This window comes from Phyllopteryx taeniolatus, chromosome 14 (assembly GCF_024500385.1).
Source record: "Phyllopteryx taeniolatus isolate TA_2022b chromosome 14, UOR_Ptae_1.2, whole genome shotgun sequence".
In the NCBI taxonomy this organism is placed as follows: Eukaryota; Metazoa; Chordata; class Actinopteri; order Syngnathiformes; family Syngnathidae; genus Phyllopteryx; species Phyllopteryx taeniolatus.
The window spans coordinates 19,210,860-19,229,518 of NC_084515.1; the positions used below are offsets into that span (position 1 = coordinate 19,210,860).

General features: G+C 44.2%; 1 protein-coding gene across 4 annotated transcripts; it reads left to right on the top strand.

Annotated features, from left to right (window-relative positions):
• Positions 1 to 42: 42 nt before the first annotated feature.
• Positions 43 to 16,119, top strand: LOC133489465 (uncharacterized). 4 transcript variants are annotated; one of them, XM_061798576.1, is made up of 5 exons: positions 43 to 974; positions 4,492 to 4,673; positions 6,340 to 6,531; positions 10,713 to 11,302; positions 16,042 to 16,119. In XM_061798576.1, the coding sequence occupies exons 3-5, from the start codon at positions 6,514 to 6,516 to the stop codon at positions 16,064 to 16,066; spliced, it is 633 nt and encodes a 210-aa protein (XP_061654560.1). In that variant the 5' UTR covers positions 43 to 974; positions 4,492 to 4,673; positions 6,340 to 6,513; the 3' UTR covers positions 16,067 to 16,119. The 4 variants fall into 4 exon arrangements, 3 of the variants coding, with proteins under 3 accessions (XP_061654560.1, XP_061654562.1, XP_061654561.1); XM_061798578.1 differs by having other exon boundaries at positions 4,492 to 6,531; positions 10,776 to 11,302; XM_061798577.1 differs by lacking the exon at positions 43 to 974 and adding an exon at positions 4,286 to 4,415 and having other exon boundaries at positions 4,492 to 6,531.
• The last annotated feature ends 2,540 nt before the right edge of the window (positions 16,120 to 18,659 follow it).

Genomic DNA, 18,659 nt, shown 5'->3' on the forward strand with positions numbered 1-18,659 from the left:
CTCATTTTATTCATGAAATTGCATATATAAAAGTCGAAGTCGTCATGATCTTATGACTTTGTGGCTCACAGTTCTGACTCACCCCCACAGTTTTATGAATGTATTCTCCAAACATATATATTTTTTCATTTCAGTGTTCCCCTTGTAAATGTGGAACATGGATAGTTAGCGTCTACTCGAGCGCCCAACCAAAAAAAAAAAAACAACCCGGTGTTCAGAGTAATGAGCTGTAGTTCAAATGAGAACAGCCATCTTCTCCTCCTCAGCAGGTCCAATTTACTCCGGCACATTATCCCTGGCAAACCGGCAGCTGCGCCGAACGCTTCCGTGAAGGCACGTTGGATAACACGAGCCCGGAAGGATTAGGGGCTGACTCTCACTCCCGGGCGACACTAAAGCGCGCATTATTCATCCCGGCCTCCGCCTCCGCCTCCTCACCCCTCGTCACCTTTTTCGCTCCCACCAGCCCACTGGCTCTGCGGCTCCCTCGTGACTCTCCCCGCACGTTCCTGACACTTGCATAAGCTCACGGAACCTCTCTCCGGACCGCGGCGGCGGGAGCCGGGAGCCGCGACGGCGTTAATTAAAAGAAAAGGTTAACACACACGAGGCCGGCAGGAGGCGCATTCCGGGGGGGCTCCCTCGGCGGAGCATCTGCTCGGTTCCCACCCTCGGAGCCGCCCCGCCTCCTTCGCCCTCCAGGAAAACTAGGACCCGGGTACCCGAGGACCCGAGCCAAGTTGATGGGGTCCGACTGGGACGTAAAGGATGAACCTAAAACTAAAGAGGCCGCTCCACGTGCTTCCGTTCACCTGTCCGGCCTGGGCCTTCTTGCTTGGGAGCTGACGAGTGTGTCCCAGAGAAGGTCTCACCTCCCTCAACACCGCACACACACACACACACACGCCTTCATGAGACAGCGGGACATGTGCCAGATCCGAGTGTCATCAAGGACAGGAGAAGCAGACAGAAAGGTGAGTTTGAGAGGACACACCAGCAGAAAAGTTCTGTAAATTGACTGTCTGTTGTCGTACTAGAGCGGCTCCAACTACCGGAGACAAATTCCTTGTGTGTTTTGGACATACTTGGCAAATAAAGATGATTCTGATTCTGATTCTGAAAAGGTGTTTTAAGGGCGCAAATAAGGGGTCACCAAAGAGGAAGTTGAGGGGGGCCAGCCCATCAATATCACGCACAGCTGTCGTCGTGTGCGATGCACAAGATCATTAAATAATGATGAATTAGCACTTCATTTTGCTCCCAAAAAAAACAAAAAACGAAACATATTCACGCAGGGAAATTGTTAGCGTCACCGGCGTCCACGGTAGGTGTTCGACATCAGTTGGGACGAAGTGATGAATGGCTCACGAAGAGCTGCAAAATTAAATCATTACACTCGATGAGGGAAAATACAATCTATTGTTTCATATAGGCCTTTAAGACAGCAACAGCTGTTGGGGCCATATTTAAATGAATACAAACTGTGTCTTAATGCAACAAATAAAATGTGGTTATATTACTAAAGATTTGAATAGAGGTATTCACAATATAGTTGTATTTTTGACGCAAAAATAGTCAGACCATTGCAATAAGGGTCATTGTGTATTTTTTGAAAAAAAAAAAAAGTTTTTTCATAGCCCTAATCGTCAGATAAAAATTCATATACTTTTAAGAAACTACTTGCAATCTTACAATAAAGTTGTGATATCATGATGAAAAAGTGAAAACAATTTCTGTGAAAATAGCGGGAAAAACTGAATCCACGCATCCATCGATTCTCTCGGGTGTTGGAAGCCGATTCCAGCCGACTTTGGGCAAGAGGCGGGGTTACACCCTGAACTGGTCGTCAGCCAATTGCAGGGCACAAATAGATAAATGAACACGCACAACTACGGGCAATTAGCGTCTTCAATTAACCTACCATGCATGATTTTAAAATGTGGGAAAAAAAAAAAAAGAAGCGAGCACCCGTAAAGACACTGAAAGCATTTTAACTTGTGGAGGCATGACTCCCTACACTACGCTGTGTGTATGTGGCGTACTGACAACCGATTTCCTTTGCCATTCAAAAGACCATTTCCCATAATATGCTCCCTCGAATTACATTTGTTGCTTTTGCTCTGAGTTCATTGCACTCGACTACTCCTCCCTTAAACAAACGTCACTCGCGTTTGCCACGGCCGGCCGTAAAAGCCGCAGCGCTCCGACTCCTCATTTTCGAGTCATTCCCATAAATACACTTGCGCTTTTTAAGACAAACGAGAGGGAGTGAAAGCGTTTCCTCCCCCCGGACTAAACAATCACAGATAATTAAACATCTATCCTCAGAGAAGAAGGGCTCCCACTGGAAGGTTGTTTAGTTTATTTCTCAGCGGCTTGACTCACCAGGGAGTACCCCCCCCCCCCCCCCCCCCCCCCACCAAATTGTAGGCTTTTTATATCTCTTACAAGGCTTTAATGCAAAAGTAAAAACGCGCTTGAGGAAGTCTGACAACAAGTTTGGCTTTCAGAGTGGAAATCAACAACAGAGTCAACATTTGTATTTACCGCACCTCGACTTGAAGGGGGGGGGGTGGAGAATAAAAAAAAAAGTGCACGCGCGACTTGCAGGCAAGTCTTGAGAGAGTCGAGGAAGAGGAGGCGGCGCTCAAAAGCCTCGGGTCCCATGCCATGTGACCTCCTTATTGTAACGAGAGCATTCCTCCTCAAAAACTCTGACTGCTGAGGATGAGGAGGAGGAAGAGGCGGAAGGAGGGGTATTCTTCAGAGGAGCGTCTGCTGGTGGAAAACTCTGTGTTCAAGTCCCAGATGAAGTCCTGTCAGAGGGCTGACACGAAGCACCCAGGGACCGGGGGGGCCCTTTGGTGCTCCGAGTCTGGACACTGGCCTAGTTTCACCCCCGCCGCCCACAAAATACTCCTCGTCGGCCCCACCTCATCTGTTCTTCACCGTCATCCTGACCTGATTGAACCAACCCGCTACTTCTTCTACATGCCCTATAGCGAGCGCGCTCCCTGGCATTCTCCGTCACGTTTGAAACGACAACAAAACACAAAGGACGCTCGGCTCGCTCCAGCGTGGTCGGCTTTCCAGTTACAAAACATAACCGAGTACAAATACCTCGTTACCAGTGTCGGGAAGATGACTTTGGAAATGTAGTTAGTTACTGTATTAATAATGTAACTATTTTAGTCGATTTTCTCAAAGTAAGAAAACTCATTTCAATTGATTACATTTCATTTTGAACGACGGCATCAACGGGACCCTCGGATTTGTCCTCGGAAAAAGTGGATTACAACCATGGAAAATCCTAATAGTTTACGCTACAAGTTGGGGCTTCGAGGTCATATTTGGAAAAAATATGTCATGTTTGAGACAACAGCAGGATGGCACATGACATGTGTTGCCAAATTAAATCCTGTAATTCCTTGGGGGAAAAAATGAATCCAACGGAACCCAGTTAAATTGAGTGGATATTGAAAATAGTTGTAGAGAGACGATTGCAAGACTGGGAACTTAACCTCCGTCATCGAGTTCGTGGAAGACATTTTTTCACATGGATATGGATCAAATGTTTGGTTGGGTTGTGTCGCAAAACGCAATAGCTAGCCTGCTCGTAGATGACGGCACCTTTTACCATCAAAAGAGCACGTCTGTGCCAGTCATCCGAACAACAGAAAAGTCACCTAACGGGTCGATCCCTCAACCATCATGTCAACTATGTCCGAATTTGATTTTCGAGTCAACTTAACTGTTGAAATGTAAATTACAGCCGCCATTCTGTCGTCCTTAGATGCACTTGACCTCACGCAACGTTCTTCTTTTCGACTGACACTTCACACATTCAAACTAGTGGTAGAGAAGAAGGCAAAAATCATCATTCAAGCCACTTCACGCTCATTTTTCCTCTGCCGTGGTTAAAAGGGTTTGTTTACTCGTGGTGCCAGTGCCGCCCAGAAGTGAAAAGGTCGATAGTACAAATGACTTCAACTTCGTAACCTGTGAGAGGCGTTCAAAGCTCTCCTGTCACGCGTGCCACGCCGCCAAATCCTCTCTGACGTGAAGCTTCCCGACACTCGACGCGTGCGCCCTTTGTACGGAAATGCTCGGCGTCAGGACGGCAGGTGTAAACGCCGCTAGTTTGCGTCTTGTCCAAGAGCCGCGCCGTTAGTTTGATGTGTCGGCAATCCCTTTGCTCGACCAATAACTCGCTCACGCCAACCCTGTTCTTTCATGCTGCCTCCTCTATTCTCGCTCGTGGTGGGATTCCTCCAGAGATACATAGTGCGCCTCTTAATTTCCCCGGGGATGCATGCGGGAAACAGACACGAGTGATTTTCGAGGGGATGAAACGCAAGGAAAACACTGGAATAGGATATCTGCGGCACATGCACTGTTGCCGGGTCAGATAAGCAGTTAAGCGGGTGCCATAACTTGTCACGAGCTTGTGTTTTGCATCCGGTGTTAGCGTTCCCTCTTTTGTCTTTCCAGGGAGTCAGCACAGCTCGGCGGAGAGCGAGAGAGAGGACGAGAGCGCAGCGGCTCCCCGGGGGACGACGTGGCCCGACGGGTTTGGTTTGTACGGCCGTCACACGCTTGTGAGGGGGGTGAACGCGAATGGCTGCTCCTCTGAGGAGCAAGAGCTTCTGCCATGTTTGCTGTCATGTTCCAAGGTATCGCAACCCGGCTTCAAACACATCAAACATATCTACGGGAATACTGATATTGGGAATGCCGTGGGGAAATGCACAGAAGGCAAGGAAAAAAGAAAAACACACGTGCCCACGTCTGTGCCCCGAGTATGCAGCAACCACACAAAAATACAGCCATCATTTTTTTTAAAAAAAGTTGTTTCCCCCCCCCCCCTTGTGTTACCAAATGCATGTAAATACATAGATATTCCAAAATGTTAATAGTACAGGGTTTTAATCCAGGTCATACGTTCGAAGAGAACACAGGACCCTCTGCATATTATTACTGCATCTCAATTGCATAAAAGAAGCTGTCAATGTTTTCAGTCTTGTTTCCATGGCAACAATGCTAACAGTCTGGCAAAGAGACACAATGTGCTTTGTTCACATTTTGAGACACAAAGGTGATGGACAGCTACAAATTGAACATTGACAATGCAACATTTCTTTTCTTTTTTTTGTCACGGTCGTTAGAATCAGGAAGAAAAACAAGTTGACTGCCGAGTTTTTAACACCAGCCTGCCCGCCCGCCAGGTCTGCTCAATTACGATGTGCCGATGCCTCATGCTTCTATGCAATGCTCATATTCATACAGCGTTTCTCTCTTTGCTGTATCCTTGCAGGAATACAAGGTCATTTGTGTGGTAGTACTTCACAATCAGTTTGCTCCACCTACAGGCTAAATGATGAATGAATATAGTTGCTCTACCAGGGGTGTCCAAACTTTTTCTTCCAAGGGTGGCATACTGAAAACTCGAAGGAGGCAAGGGCCAATTTGACATCTTTAATTCATTTTGCAAACTAAACCAAGACCATCAGTTGTATGTAAAGATATACAAAGCAATAATATCCTGCATTTATTTTTACGTATACTGTTTCTTGAAAAATAAAAATAGCTAGGTAGTAAAGCAAAAAAAAAAAAAAAAAAAAAAATCAATGATTTTCAGGATTTTTGGAGGGCAAGTGGCCATGTATCCCACAAGAATCGATCCACCTCTGCAGCAAAATCACATCTGCACATTTACAACCAAAACACGAGCATTCTGTACGGAGTTAACCTTGGCCTCACATCTTACCGAATGATGTGTGATTGGTTGAAAACAAGAAAGCGAGCGATAAGAACAAACTTGTTCGTCTCTTCTCCTGCCTTGCCACTCAGTGTTAAGCACTGCAGTACAATGCAGGCAAATGACTCTGGCTGCGTCAAATGTTTATTTTAATCTATGCCGCAGGCCAGGGAAAAAAAAAACAAAAAACGGATGGCGTCCCTCAAATGGCCTCCGCGCCATATTTTGGACACCCCTGTTCTATACGTTCATTCAATATAGACAAAAATTAATCGACCTTCGAATTACATTTTTCAATCAAATAAAAATCAGTAAGAATGACATGATTTTATTGCATATATGTCCAGTAATGGCGGCTCTGTGAATGGGAAAAGTAAAGGATAGATAGGATAGATCGGGAAGTTCATGAAGTTTCTCGACAACACTGAGGTAAATACGACAACTCTCAGCATTCTCACAGTAATACGACGTCGAAGTCTTTTAAGACGGCTGTACTTGATTTACGGAGCGCCAGCAAAATGGATTTGACTAGCAGAGCGGCCATTTGACGAAGGCTCCTTTTGTTTGCCGTGCCTCAAAAGGCGTGAAGACGAGGGCGCGCGTCTCCGCGTCGAGGCCCGACTCGTGTGGACGTTGGACTGGATTAGACGGCTGACAGCTGGGCCACATCTCTGGAGGCTCCTGAGGGCCCCCCGCCCCACCACTTGCTGTCCGCCCGCCTGCGCACCAAGTGTCAATTTGAGCATGAAGGGAAGATGGAGCGCGCCAAGGAAGTGAGTAAGTGAGGGTCCGCTGGTGGTCCCGGGTGGATTGGTATCAGTGGTGCATGTACACCGTTAGGCATGAGGAAACACACTCTTTATTGAGTAGACAAAGGACTCCTCCAAGGGTGGATGTCTTGACCTCGCTACTAGTTTGGGCTGTGATGATAATAGTGAGCACCGCATGGTATCGGGGCAGCATATTAAACAGGCTTCATTAGCTAACTCTTAACTGTAAGCCTTCCTATTAATTGTCCCACAATCAAAGCGCAATCTTTTCTTCGCCAAAATCAAAGCTTTTCAATAATGCAAAAAAAAAAAAAGAATTCTCGCCTCGGGAGGTATCCTGTACAATTACACGCAATCAAGATAACAAACTAGTTCAAAAATCAAACACACTCCCATTTTACTTGTATTTGGTTTGATAGGAGAGGTAATTAAATGTGACTTCTCTAAGTGTCTGCGTTGTTTCACAGGCTGACTTTCAACACCGACGCTAACTTCCACACGAGACGATTCTGATTGTGGCGTGCACGACAACAGGCGTCATTTACTCGCGCGTTAATATGACAAATGTTGAGCCGCCATATGAGAACGCTGTCTAATAGGCTCTCGGTGCTCCTGAGAGAGCGAATTGTGTTTCCTGCGCTGCTGCGGGGGCCAAGAGTGGACTTTATTAGTCCGCCATTTATTTTTATAAATGAGAGAAGGGGCCACACGTGGGGGTGGAGGCCGGTATGCAAATGCACACCCTCATTAAACAGCACCACATTATCTGCGGGGCTGCCCCCCCCCCCCCCCCCCCCCCCGCCCCCCACTCTGTTGTTTGTGTTACATTAATGAGGCACAGGCACCCGGGGTAACTAATAACAACGTAATCGTCAGAGCCTTCATGATAAAGTCATCACAAGCCGTGACATTTACTCGTTGTTGATGTCGCCGGACGTACACTTAAGGGGGCCGTCATGTTTGAGTTGAAATCTTCCCATCTCAAAGCTTTTGACTTTGTAGCGCCGCACTTCCATGTTTAACCCTTTTCTACACACACATACTATGTCAAGGTTCCAGATAAAAGGGGTGTACGTTAGAACTTTATTTGGTGTTAGTTTTTTGTTTTTTTTCCCAACACAAGACAGAAGGTCATAAAATAAAATTTAAATGTTTTTTTTAAAATCACAAAACAAAATGAAAACAGGCGGCACGGTGCACGACTGGTTAGAGCGTCTGCCTCGCAGTTCTGAGGACCGGGGTTCAATCCCCCGGCCCCGCCTGCGTGGAGTTTGCATGTTCTCGCCGTGCCTGCGTGGCTTTTCTCCGGGCACTCCCGTTTCCTCCCACATCCCAAAAACATGCGTGGTTGATTGATTGAAGACTCTAAATTGCCCGTACGTGTGAATGGTTGTTTGTTTCTATGTGCCCTGCGATTGGCTGGCGACCGGTTCAGCGCGTACCCCGCCTCTCGCCCGAAGATAGCTGGGACAGGCTCCGGCATGCCCGTGACCCGCGTGAACATAAGCGGTACGGCCCTTCGATGCCAATGTACATGTTCAATAGGAGCTGAATAGCCACGAAGCGAGTGGCTATTCAGTGTTGCCAACTTTGTTATATTTAGTGAGTTATTACTCAAGCGACGAGCAGCAACTCAACTTTCCACGGTCTTTTTGGAAGCTTCTAGAGACTCTGAGACTCCATCGACAGCAGGCGATATTCAATTCAGCGCTTGCTACTTTAGGCACGTGTGGGAGTGCTCATTATTTAAATTAGCTGAATTGTGACATCTCAATTTGGCAAAAATCGGAAAGGCCCATTCAAAGACACATTTTCAGAAATAGGCAGAATTCTACTTGGTTGTCAAAAGATTTACTCGGTTGTTTCATTTCACACTTGACGGGCAAGCGGGCACTCCAGAGACCCGACTATTTGTATGCAAACAATTAAAAAGTCAATTTTCCATAATATGTCCCCTCTGAATCCAATAGTAGCAAAACCTCAATGCCTCACTTTTCCCAATTTAAAAAAAAAAAAAGGTTAGTAAGTTAGTAACTGTACAAGCTACAGTTCATAGACGCTGTTGTTCACACACAGATATTAAAGTTAACTCCTGAGACCATTTGAATCCAGATGCTAACCAAATCAGCAGCACTGAAGCACGTTAGCAATCAAATAAAATGTGCCTGCTGCATTTCTCCTTAAGAGTAAAAAAAAAAAATCTGTAATATTGTAATTGTATTGTAATATACTGCTAGTAGTGTTTAAGTATTATTCCCAAAATGTGATTGTACAAATAAATAAATAAATAATATACAAAGAAAATTTAATATATATATATATATATATATATATATATATATATATATATATATATATATATATATATATATATATATATACTGTGCAGTATTTTTTTAACTTAAGAATACAATTCTTGAATGACATCATTTTAGGTTAAGATGCTGAGCTTGCAAATAATGACGTCATTTATGCATTTAATTAAAAATGCCTTTAACTTACTAATGTGATGTTCACAGCTTTATTGCTACAAGTGGTCCAGTTTGTTGCACCCAACCGCTAATGTGCTGTGTGCTGTCTAACACGCAATGCCTACATGTCGAAAAAAAGGCTGCACGCGCAGCAGTTTTATTTTTGGTGCCTCTTAACTTTTCCTGATGAAGTTGGGACGCTGCCGCACATTCTCTCTGGGGGGTTTCAAGCGCGTGCGTGTGGGTGCGTGTGCGTGCGTGGGTGCGCGTGTGTCAAGATGTTTATCTGGACGGCTTTGGTGAAAATAAGGAGATTAACCCCACATAACTAGCAGACATCTTCCAGTTGATCTCAGCATCATTAGCCCGCATTAATAACCCGTAAAATGTGGGTCCCCCCCCCCCCAGTATCATCTTAATTACATGACATCTGAGTTGGCCATCTTAACGACGACTCTCTTTGCTTTGTGTCTCCAAGGGTGTGTGTTTTTGTGTCTACACACACACCTTATCCAAAAAGACTGTCTTTGGCCATTAGAGAGACAGATTGACAGGAGTGTAAAATAAATCTTCATGGCGGTGAGTCCGAAATATAAATAGAGCGGCCGAGATAGATTTGTGTGCCGTTTTGATGAAGTTACCTTGAGGGGAGGAGGCCAGGCTAGGGGGGCAGACCGGCTTTTTAGTAATGAGGACAAGTGCGGACTGTGTGGGCTCCCCATGAAAAATGACAGTTTGGGAGGTACCACACAGAAGGCCTCGAGGAAAAAAAAACAAAAAAACATGACTGTGGGCTTGATTTGGGGAGAGGTAGCCCCACCTGGTGGCTTGATGTGGAGGGGAGAGAGTGGGGAACCTTTTTCATTTCAGACACCTTTTCAGGGCATCCAAGGAACATATTCGGTGTTTGGAAAAAAAAATGTTATGTAATATGAGAGTTTAAATGTTTCGAGGGGAGCAGCACGGTGGACCTAGTGGTAGCACTTTTTTTTTTTTTTTTTTTTTTACATGTGTACATGTTCTCCTCATGCTTGGCTTTTATCAAAAACAAGAGCTATTGAAATGATCCCTGAAAGTATCAAAAACGTGAATTTTAGGTTAATTTAAGACTAAAATGTCCGAATGTGAGAGTAAATAATTGTGCCTTGTGACTGTCAAGCGCCCAGTTGTGGATGTATCCCGCCTCCTGGCCAAAGTCAGCCGGGATCGGCTCGAGCTAACGCGCGATTATTGAAAATGAATCGACGGATGTATTTGAGCTCTCGGCTTTTCAAATGCATGGCAGGCCAGATAAGATGCACGCGAGTCACTCTGATCATGTAGATTGTATTTTCCTAATCGTATTGAACATTTTGCATGTGTCCCTGAAATTGTTGTCCACGCTGTCAATATGCGGTAACTGCCCTTGTTTTTTCTTTCTTTAATTGGGGCTGAAACAGTGGATCGTTGCAAAATAAATATTGAAATGTATATTTGGTCAATCCCGTCGTCATATTATGTGTGTAGTTGGATGTCGTCAAGCTCAACATTTCCACTCGGTCAGTGAAATATCAAGTGATAGAAAAACCTGTCAGAAATACAAAATATATTTTTTAAAACAGTACAGTCAACTGGTCCACCAAGTTCTCGTTAAATGCTAACAAAAATGTCTAACCTGTCATTGGCCGCCCTGTCGACTGCACCTCGACGAACCCGGCTGTCAAACTCCTGAAGTTTGCAGATGTCACCGCTGTCATCGGCCTCATCAAAGACGGTGACGAGTCTGCATATCGACAGGAAGCGGAGCGGCTGGAGCTGCGGTGCGGCCGACGCGACCTGGAGCTGAACACGCTCAAGACTGTAGAGATGATCGTGGACTTCAGGAGGTATCCTTCGCCACAGCTGCCCCTCACACTGTCCAGCTGCCTTGTGTCAACCGTCGAGACCTTCGAGTTCCTGGGAATTACAGTCTCTCAGGACCTGAAGTGGGCGGTCAACATCAACCCCGTCCTCAAAAAGGCCCAGCAGAGGATGTACTTCCTGCGGCTTCTGAAGACGCACGGCCTGCCACAGGAGCTGCTGAGGCAGTTCTACACAGCGGTCATCGAATCAGTCCTGTGTTCTTCCATCACAGTCTGGTTTGGTGCTGCTACAAAAAAGGGCAAACTCCGACTGCAACGGACAATCAAAACTGCTGAAAGGATTGTCGGTACCCCCCTACCCATCCTTGAGGACTTGCACGCTGCCAGAACTAAGACAAGAGCGTGCAAAATCCTCTCGGACCCTCCACACTGGTCATCAGCTCTTCCAGCTCCTTCCCTCAGGTAGGCGCTACCGATCAATGCAAACTAGAACTAGCAGACATTCCAACAGCTTCTTCCCTCTTGCAATCAACTTCTTAAACAGCTAACCTACAATTCCTTTGCAACATGCTGGCAATTTTTTTGTCTCGAGTTTGTTGTCACATTTCTGTCGGGCCAATTATGAATTACTCGTGCACTCACTGTGGTAGTCTCGCCACGCTGCACTATTTGCATATCTGTTGTTGATCAATACTGGCCACTCATGCCAGAGTAGCATCTGCACCACTTGCACACTGACTGAAGAGTATCTGCAACATTTGCACAATCGACATTGTCCCAGACTATCGCACTACTCGCTTGAAGTCTTTGAACCCTTTGCACAATGGCCATTCAAACTGCTCTAAGTGCAAGAGGACTCTACATCTTTTTGCACAATTGTCAAAAAATGTAAAAAATGGTACCGGCATTACCAGATTACTAGCAAGCCTTTATTGCTCAGTGACTGTTTTTCTCAACGTCTTTATGTCTCAAAAGTGTTCGCTGTCAATTGACTGACTGTCTGTCTGTTGTCGTACTAGAGCGGCTCCAACTACCGGAGACAAATTCCTTGTGTGTTTTTTGGACATACTTGGCAAATAAAGATGATCCTGATTTTGATTTCATCAAAAGTGATTTACTGTAGCTAAAACCATTTTTCTTTTCATGAGATCAATAAGCGGTGGTTAAAGAAACATATCAGGTAGGCGGGGAGGCTCGAAACGCTCTATTACCAGTTGCATTTTTTTCACCATCAAAGGGACATTCTGTGCTAACTACACACTCGCAGCAACCAGACAGTGTGGCCCACCAGCAGCTCTCTCTCACACACACACGCACATGCACACACACACACTATGCCACCTCGTTGCACAAGTAGCATGGCGTAGATGAGCGTTTCTTTGTTGTTGTTGTTGTTTTTTTTTATACTCCTTTTCTTATCCTTTCTGGTTTGAAGGCGAGCGTCCAATTACAGCTCTATTGCTAATCAATGCGAGACGTTAGGGCGTGTATAAATCACACTCCGCCGCACGGCTCGTTAACACGGGAAAGCCGCTGGGGGACGAGTGAGCCGAGCAAACAATGTGACGCTCGGGCTCAACAATGGAGACCAAAACACCATTATCACGTCCACAGAGCAGATTCATTGGACAGATCGGCTGCCATTTAGTCTGAATGTTTGGCATTTTAAAGACGTTGTCGGGAATAATTGTTTGTTTGCAGCCGGTCTACTGTTTTGAACCTACTGTGCTGAATACCGATTAAATGTGTTCAAATTCCCAGCCGCGTCAAGCAGTTGTGGGACCTCCAAAGTCGAACGCCCCCCAAACCGGAACAATTTGGAGTTTAGCCAATATTATTCTTCTGACAAAATACGCAAACGATTAAAAATGATGACGTCAGAAGCACTGACCTCCATTTACAACCTCAATTCTACTACTTGTTCCATGAAGTTGTATTCATTTATGCCCAACAGTTTATTCACTTTCGTAGCATTTCTCTTGGCTGTACTGTTTCCAGTACATGTATGCGGATGCTAGATCGATTGTCCACTCAGATTTCAGCCTCTACGTGCTGCCAAGTCAAATTAATCTGCCCAGGGCCTTCAGAATCAGTAGTGCCGGCGGAAGCAAATTAAACTACATTAGCAAAGGGACTGTTTCTTTCAATTATAATTCAAGAAATTCATTATAATGATGTACATTTGCTGAATTGTGACAGCGCAATTCGACAAAATTCAGAAGGGCTTGCTCACAAATAGTACATTTTCAGGAACAGGGGGATATGTTAAGAAAAGTTAATTTGCCACTTTGATGGGTGGGTTGGCACTCCAAACACACAACTATCTGTATACAAGCAATAAAAAAGGACATTTTCTATGATATATTTCATAGGAATTGATCTATTACCTTTGCTTTAAACGGTTTGGTGTGTGTGTTCTCGGCTTTGAAGCAGTGCTTAGCAATCCAGGCACAAGTGATGATTTGCTATTTACGGCGACTGAACAAGCAAAGAGCACCAGAGGTGTTTGTCAAATACTGGGGAGTAGAGAGGTTCCTGTGTACATTTTTAATTGAAGATGTCGTTATTGTGCCCCCCGAAAAGCCTCGCTGCAAAGTGCACACGCAGGCATTTGTTGTAACACGAGCCGGCTACAGACGAGGACCAGCTGAAGAAGACTCGCAGGCCCTTTGATGTCTTTGGGAAACGGGCGTAATGCATGTGTAATTAATAAGCCATTTGCATATGATGAACTAGGGCACTTAGTCAATGTTCTTGGGATACAAATACCTGAGGAAAACAATAACAGCAGAGAACATTAAAAAAAAAAAAAAAAAGGGGGTGTCTACGCAAAAAAATAAAAAATAAAAAAAAATCTACAGCCCGCGATGGATTACAAATACATTAGTAGCTAATTATGTGCTAATTGCCAATATTCTAGCAGGTGTTTGTACTTAACCGGTGGTAATGCCCTGCTGGAACAAGCTCATCAGAGGTATTCTCTCCTGAATCTTTCGGCCCCTGGTGATTCGGATGCAACAAGACAGCCTTGTGTATGGTCAAAAAGGAAGGATGATCATGCTAATGATGGGGCTAACGCTAATGACGATGATATAGCGCATAATGACCTCACGGGCGGACAAGGCGGGGGGGATGCTAAGATGAAAACAAAAAAATGCATTAAGATTCCCACAGCAATCAGAAACCTTTGCACTGAGCCACAAGTACTTTTTTTAATTGGAATTTTTTACAAAAAGTAAATGAAACACCATATAAGGATATTTAAATGTTATGTTTTTTTGACTTTATTTATTTGCCTTTTCTAAATATTCAAAAATGTTACAAAAGGAAATGAGAGTCGGAAAAGACTCATTTAATGTACACTTGTAGTTACTTGAATGTTATTGATACATATGCTTTATAAAGTACAGTGGATCCCCGCTATTCCACGAATAGCTAAAATCCGCAGATAATTGACGACCATTGTAATTGCACCGGGAGGGAGGGGCGGGGGGGGGACTGTTTTTTTTTTAACCCAAAAAATGTCTTGATTAATGGGGGATATAAGCTGCCAATAAGCGTTTTAGGGGTTGGTTTCCCCCCAAAAAAGAAAAAGAAAAAAGAAACAAAATGTTTTTCATTCGCAGATAGGTGAATCCGCAGGTGCCGAACCGCGAGTATGCCGTGAGGGGCTTAACTGTTTCGTTCCTTTCCAGACACTCGTAGATGCTCTACAAGACCAACAAAAAGTTGGAATTTCTTAATTTTATTTGATTTTGATATTAACTTTGGGAGTGTGGGAAGTTGGTGGGGGCTGGAGGGATTCATCTTCCGTTCCGCTTCTCCTTCTTAATTAATTCATTTTAATATTACTAACACAGTTGTTTTCTATACTACTTTTGCAGAAACTAATAGATGGTCTGGCGACATGACACAAATGTAAGTGGGGGAAAATATAATTATTAATTAGAATTATAGAGGAATGTGTATTTTTTTTTAAATGCATTTTATTTTACCTTAGCCTGGCCTGCTCAAAGTCTCTCGAGCCAGTCCACTTTGCAAGAGTGCTGACATCAACTAGTAAATGTAATGACGAGGACACAAATAAAAGACAAGCATGCATCATTTGGGAGTCGGTTACAGATGTGGCATTAAAGTTCACGACAACAATGCCCACAACTACGCTTGTCTAGCTCCATGCGTAACCATTTTGCCTTTTATTTCGTTCATTTCCATCTTTTAATGTTGGAAATTGTAGCTAGTTATTGTTATGACGACAATGCATAAAAGCCATTCATAGTTTATGACGAGCTGTGTATTTTATGTTCCGTATTGCACCCTTGGGAGTCTTTTCTTAATTGCATGTTCCTGTTGAGTACACTTTATTTTCCACATCCTGTACAGCACGTGCACTCGTGGGCCACAACATTAGGTACACCAACTTGATAAAATCCAATTCAAAGAGCTACGAAGGAAACATTTTGTCTTTACTACGGTCTTTTTTTTTAACACTATATAGATAACACTCATTTTGGTTGTTATTGTTGGTATTGTGATTTGAAAGTATAAAGGTTACATGGAACAATATTTCTTGAAAATGTTCAATTCTTTATTGATGTCTCTATAAAATATGTTTATATAGCAAATATAATAAATAGAATTTATTCATGTAACGTAGAAATAGATCAATATTCTTTCTTTTTTATATATGGTTTGAAAATTCAGTTTTTTTTCCCATATCCGTACAGATTATATGAAGTGTACTTCAAACACTACTTTTCGTGATGCGCTTTATAGATCAAATCAAATATTTGTTGTTATTATTAGTACTATCACTTGAATAGGTCACAATATTTTGGGATTTTCTCTCATTTTGTTTTGTTTCTATTATATTAGATCACTATAATCTATTTTATAGATTGTTTTATTATTTGTATCTATTTTTCAGCGGTGGTTATTTTTAAAGTGCTCTATAAATAAAAGGAGTGGCGTGATCACTCTTAGCACATCTCACACAACACGATAATCGCTTGGCGTAATCTCCTGCATGGAGACAGCCGATAATCGGGCCTTTGCTGACATTGATCAGAAGGGGTGGACGACTCAAACTTTTGCCCAGCTTGTCATATCCCAATGCAGATCGGCAAAAGATTGCATCACACAAGTTCTTTACCTCCTGTGACTCTACCCGTCTTTCTTTTTTTTTCTTCTTTTACCTGCAGCTCCCTCAGCATAGTTCGACCTTGACTGAGATGCTTTTGAGAGCTTTTTTTTTTTTTTTTTTTCCCCCCCCTCCTTTTCCTGAACATAAACGTCGCAGTTTCCCAATAATCCTCCGGGATCTCTGAGGTGAGAGCTGCGGCCCGCTATGGCACGACGAGCGGCTGGCGGCGGATCAAAAGCGAAGCGGGTTCCTGAGCTCATTCCAATTATAACAGCACACACTATCGACTACAAATACAAACAGCACGTAAGTGATCGCGCCGGTGGTCTGCAGGAGCGCTGCCAAAGAGCGGTCGGCATGCTAATCAGGATACCTCTCGCCACGGGCTGGTCGGGGGAATATTGCCTCTCAGCCCACCAATTCCCAGCGCGGGAGGCCAAACGGGGAAACAAGGGGCGCAAACTCCCTGCGGGTACAATCCAAGGACAAAATAGAAAAGCACGGATCTACTCTACCTTTGCTCTTTGTACTAACAAGACTAAAGTAAAACCACTCTTCTTTGAAGAGACTGACGTGTAATGGAGAGAGAACAGCTTTGCACAGTGATACAGTGGCACTCACCGGTGATTTCAATGTATTGCTGGAATTAATAACAATAATAATAACTTCATCCTCATCAACTTTGTTTACTTTGGAACACCCAATAGAATATATTGTATGCTATTCACATTAGCATATCTCTGATAACATTCATTAGTGTATGTCATTGATATTTAACTCTCTCTGTTCTATTGCAGGTCAAATTGACCCGTTCCAAAGTTTAAAAAAATATATATATAAAGAAGAATATTTGCAAAGATACAACAAATAAAATACCCCCATTTGGTTTTAGTTCAATACGTTTGAAATCCATCCATTCGCTGAGCCGCGGGATGTTTGAAATCATTGGTATCATTTTAAACATGCAGCATTCACCCATGAACATTTTTGGGGTACCAAAGAAACAACAGGCAAAGGGGGTTTCTGACCTGTATCTACTGAACTCTATCTATTTGTAATATATCCTGATTAAAATCTGTGATACTTAATTTTGGTCATCTGCATAACTAATGGTTCTTATTTTGCAAGAGAACATTTGAGGGGTGAGGGGTGACATCATCCTAATTCTCTATGATCTATAGCTATCGAATTCTCTACTCTTCCCAAGAAAGCAAAGTGTTTTACATCTGCTCTGCCGTCTTTTGGGAAGTAAGTGAGACGTCTTGAGCCCCCCCTCCCCCAACACACACACACGCCCACTCACACCCGCCCTCGTATGGATGGATAACCCCCTCAGAGCTTGGCAGCTACAGCAGGAGCCCGAGTGAGAAGCGCACATTGTGCACGGCAGGACCCCACCAGTGGAGGCCTGGAGGCGCAACTCTCAAGGACGCGGAGAACTGGGGCAGAGAACCTCCAAGCTTCCCACTGACAGGGTGGAGCCACACAGTGTGCGTGAGTACATATGTGTGTACATGTGTGGTGTACTGGTGGAAATTTCCATGGATTTGTCCAGGAAAAACACATAAGGTCAATTAAGACGTTGCCATGAAAGAGTGGACCGGCTCAACACCCTCGGCAGGGTCCTGGAGGGTGCAAGAGCCGCCCAACCAGTCTACATTTTGCTTTGTGGACTTTGTGGAGAAGGCGTTCAACCGTGTCCCTTGGGGAGTATGGAGTACCAGAATGCCGATACGGGCTTTTCGGTCCCTGAAGCCAACGACCGCTATCAGAGTTTAGTTTAGTTAGACTCTCCCAAGGCTGCCTATTGTTCCAAAAAAGCTGGGACAGGGTCGTGTTTACACTGTGTTACATCACCTTTTCTTTTAACAACATGCAACTGTTGTAACACATGCAGAATGTGGTTTGGCATTGTCTAGCTGAAATAAGCAGGGGCGTCCACAAAAAAGACATTGCTTGGATGGCAGCATATGTTTCCCCAAAACCTGTATGTACCTTTCAGCATTAATGGGGCCTTCGCAGATGTGTAAGTCACCCATGCCATTGGCACTAACACAGCCCCATACCATCACAGATGCTGGCTTTTGAACTTTGCGTCCATAACAGTCCGGATGGTTCTTTTCCACTTTGGCCCCAAGGACACGACGTCCACAATTTCCAAAAACAATTTGAAATGTGGATTCGTCGGACCACAGAACACTTTTCCACTTTGCATCAGTCCATCTTAGATGAGCTCGGGCCCAGAGAAGCCAGCGGCGTTTCTGGGTGTTGTTGATGAATGGCTTTTGCTTTGCATAGTAGAGTTTCAAGTTGCACTTACGCATGTAGCGCCGAACTGTATTTACTGACATTGGTTTTCTGAAGTGTTCCTGAGCCCATGTGGCGATATCCTTTACATATCGATGTCGTTTTTTTATGCAGTGCCGCCTGAGGGATCGAAGGTCACGGGCATTCAATGTTGGTTTTCGGCCTTGCCGCTTACAGGCAGTGATTTCTCCAGATTATCTGAACCTTTTGATGATATTATGGACCGCAGATGATGAAATCCCTAAATTCCTTGCAATTGTACGTTGCGGAACATTGTTGAAACTGTTCGACTATTTTCTCCCGCACTTGTTCACAGAGGTGAACCTCGCCCCATCTTTGCTTGTGAATGACTGAGCAATTCAGGGAAGC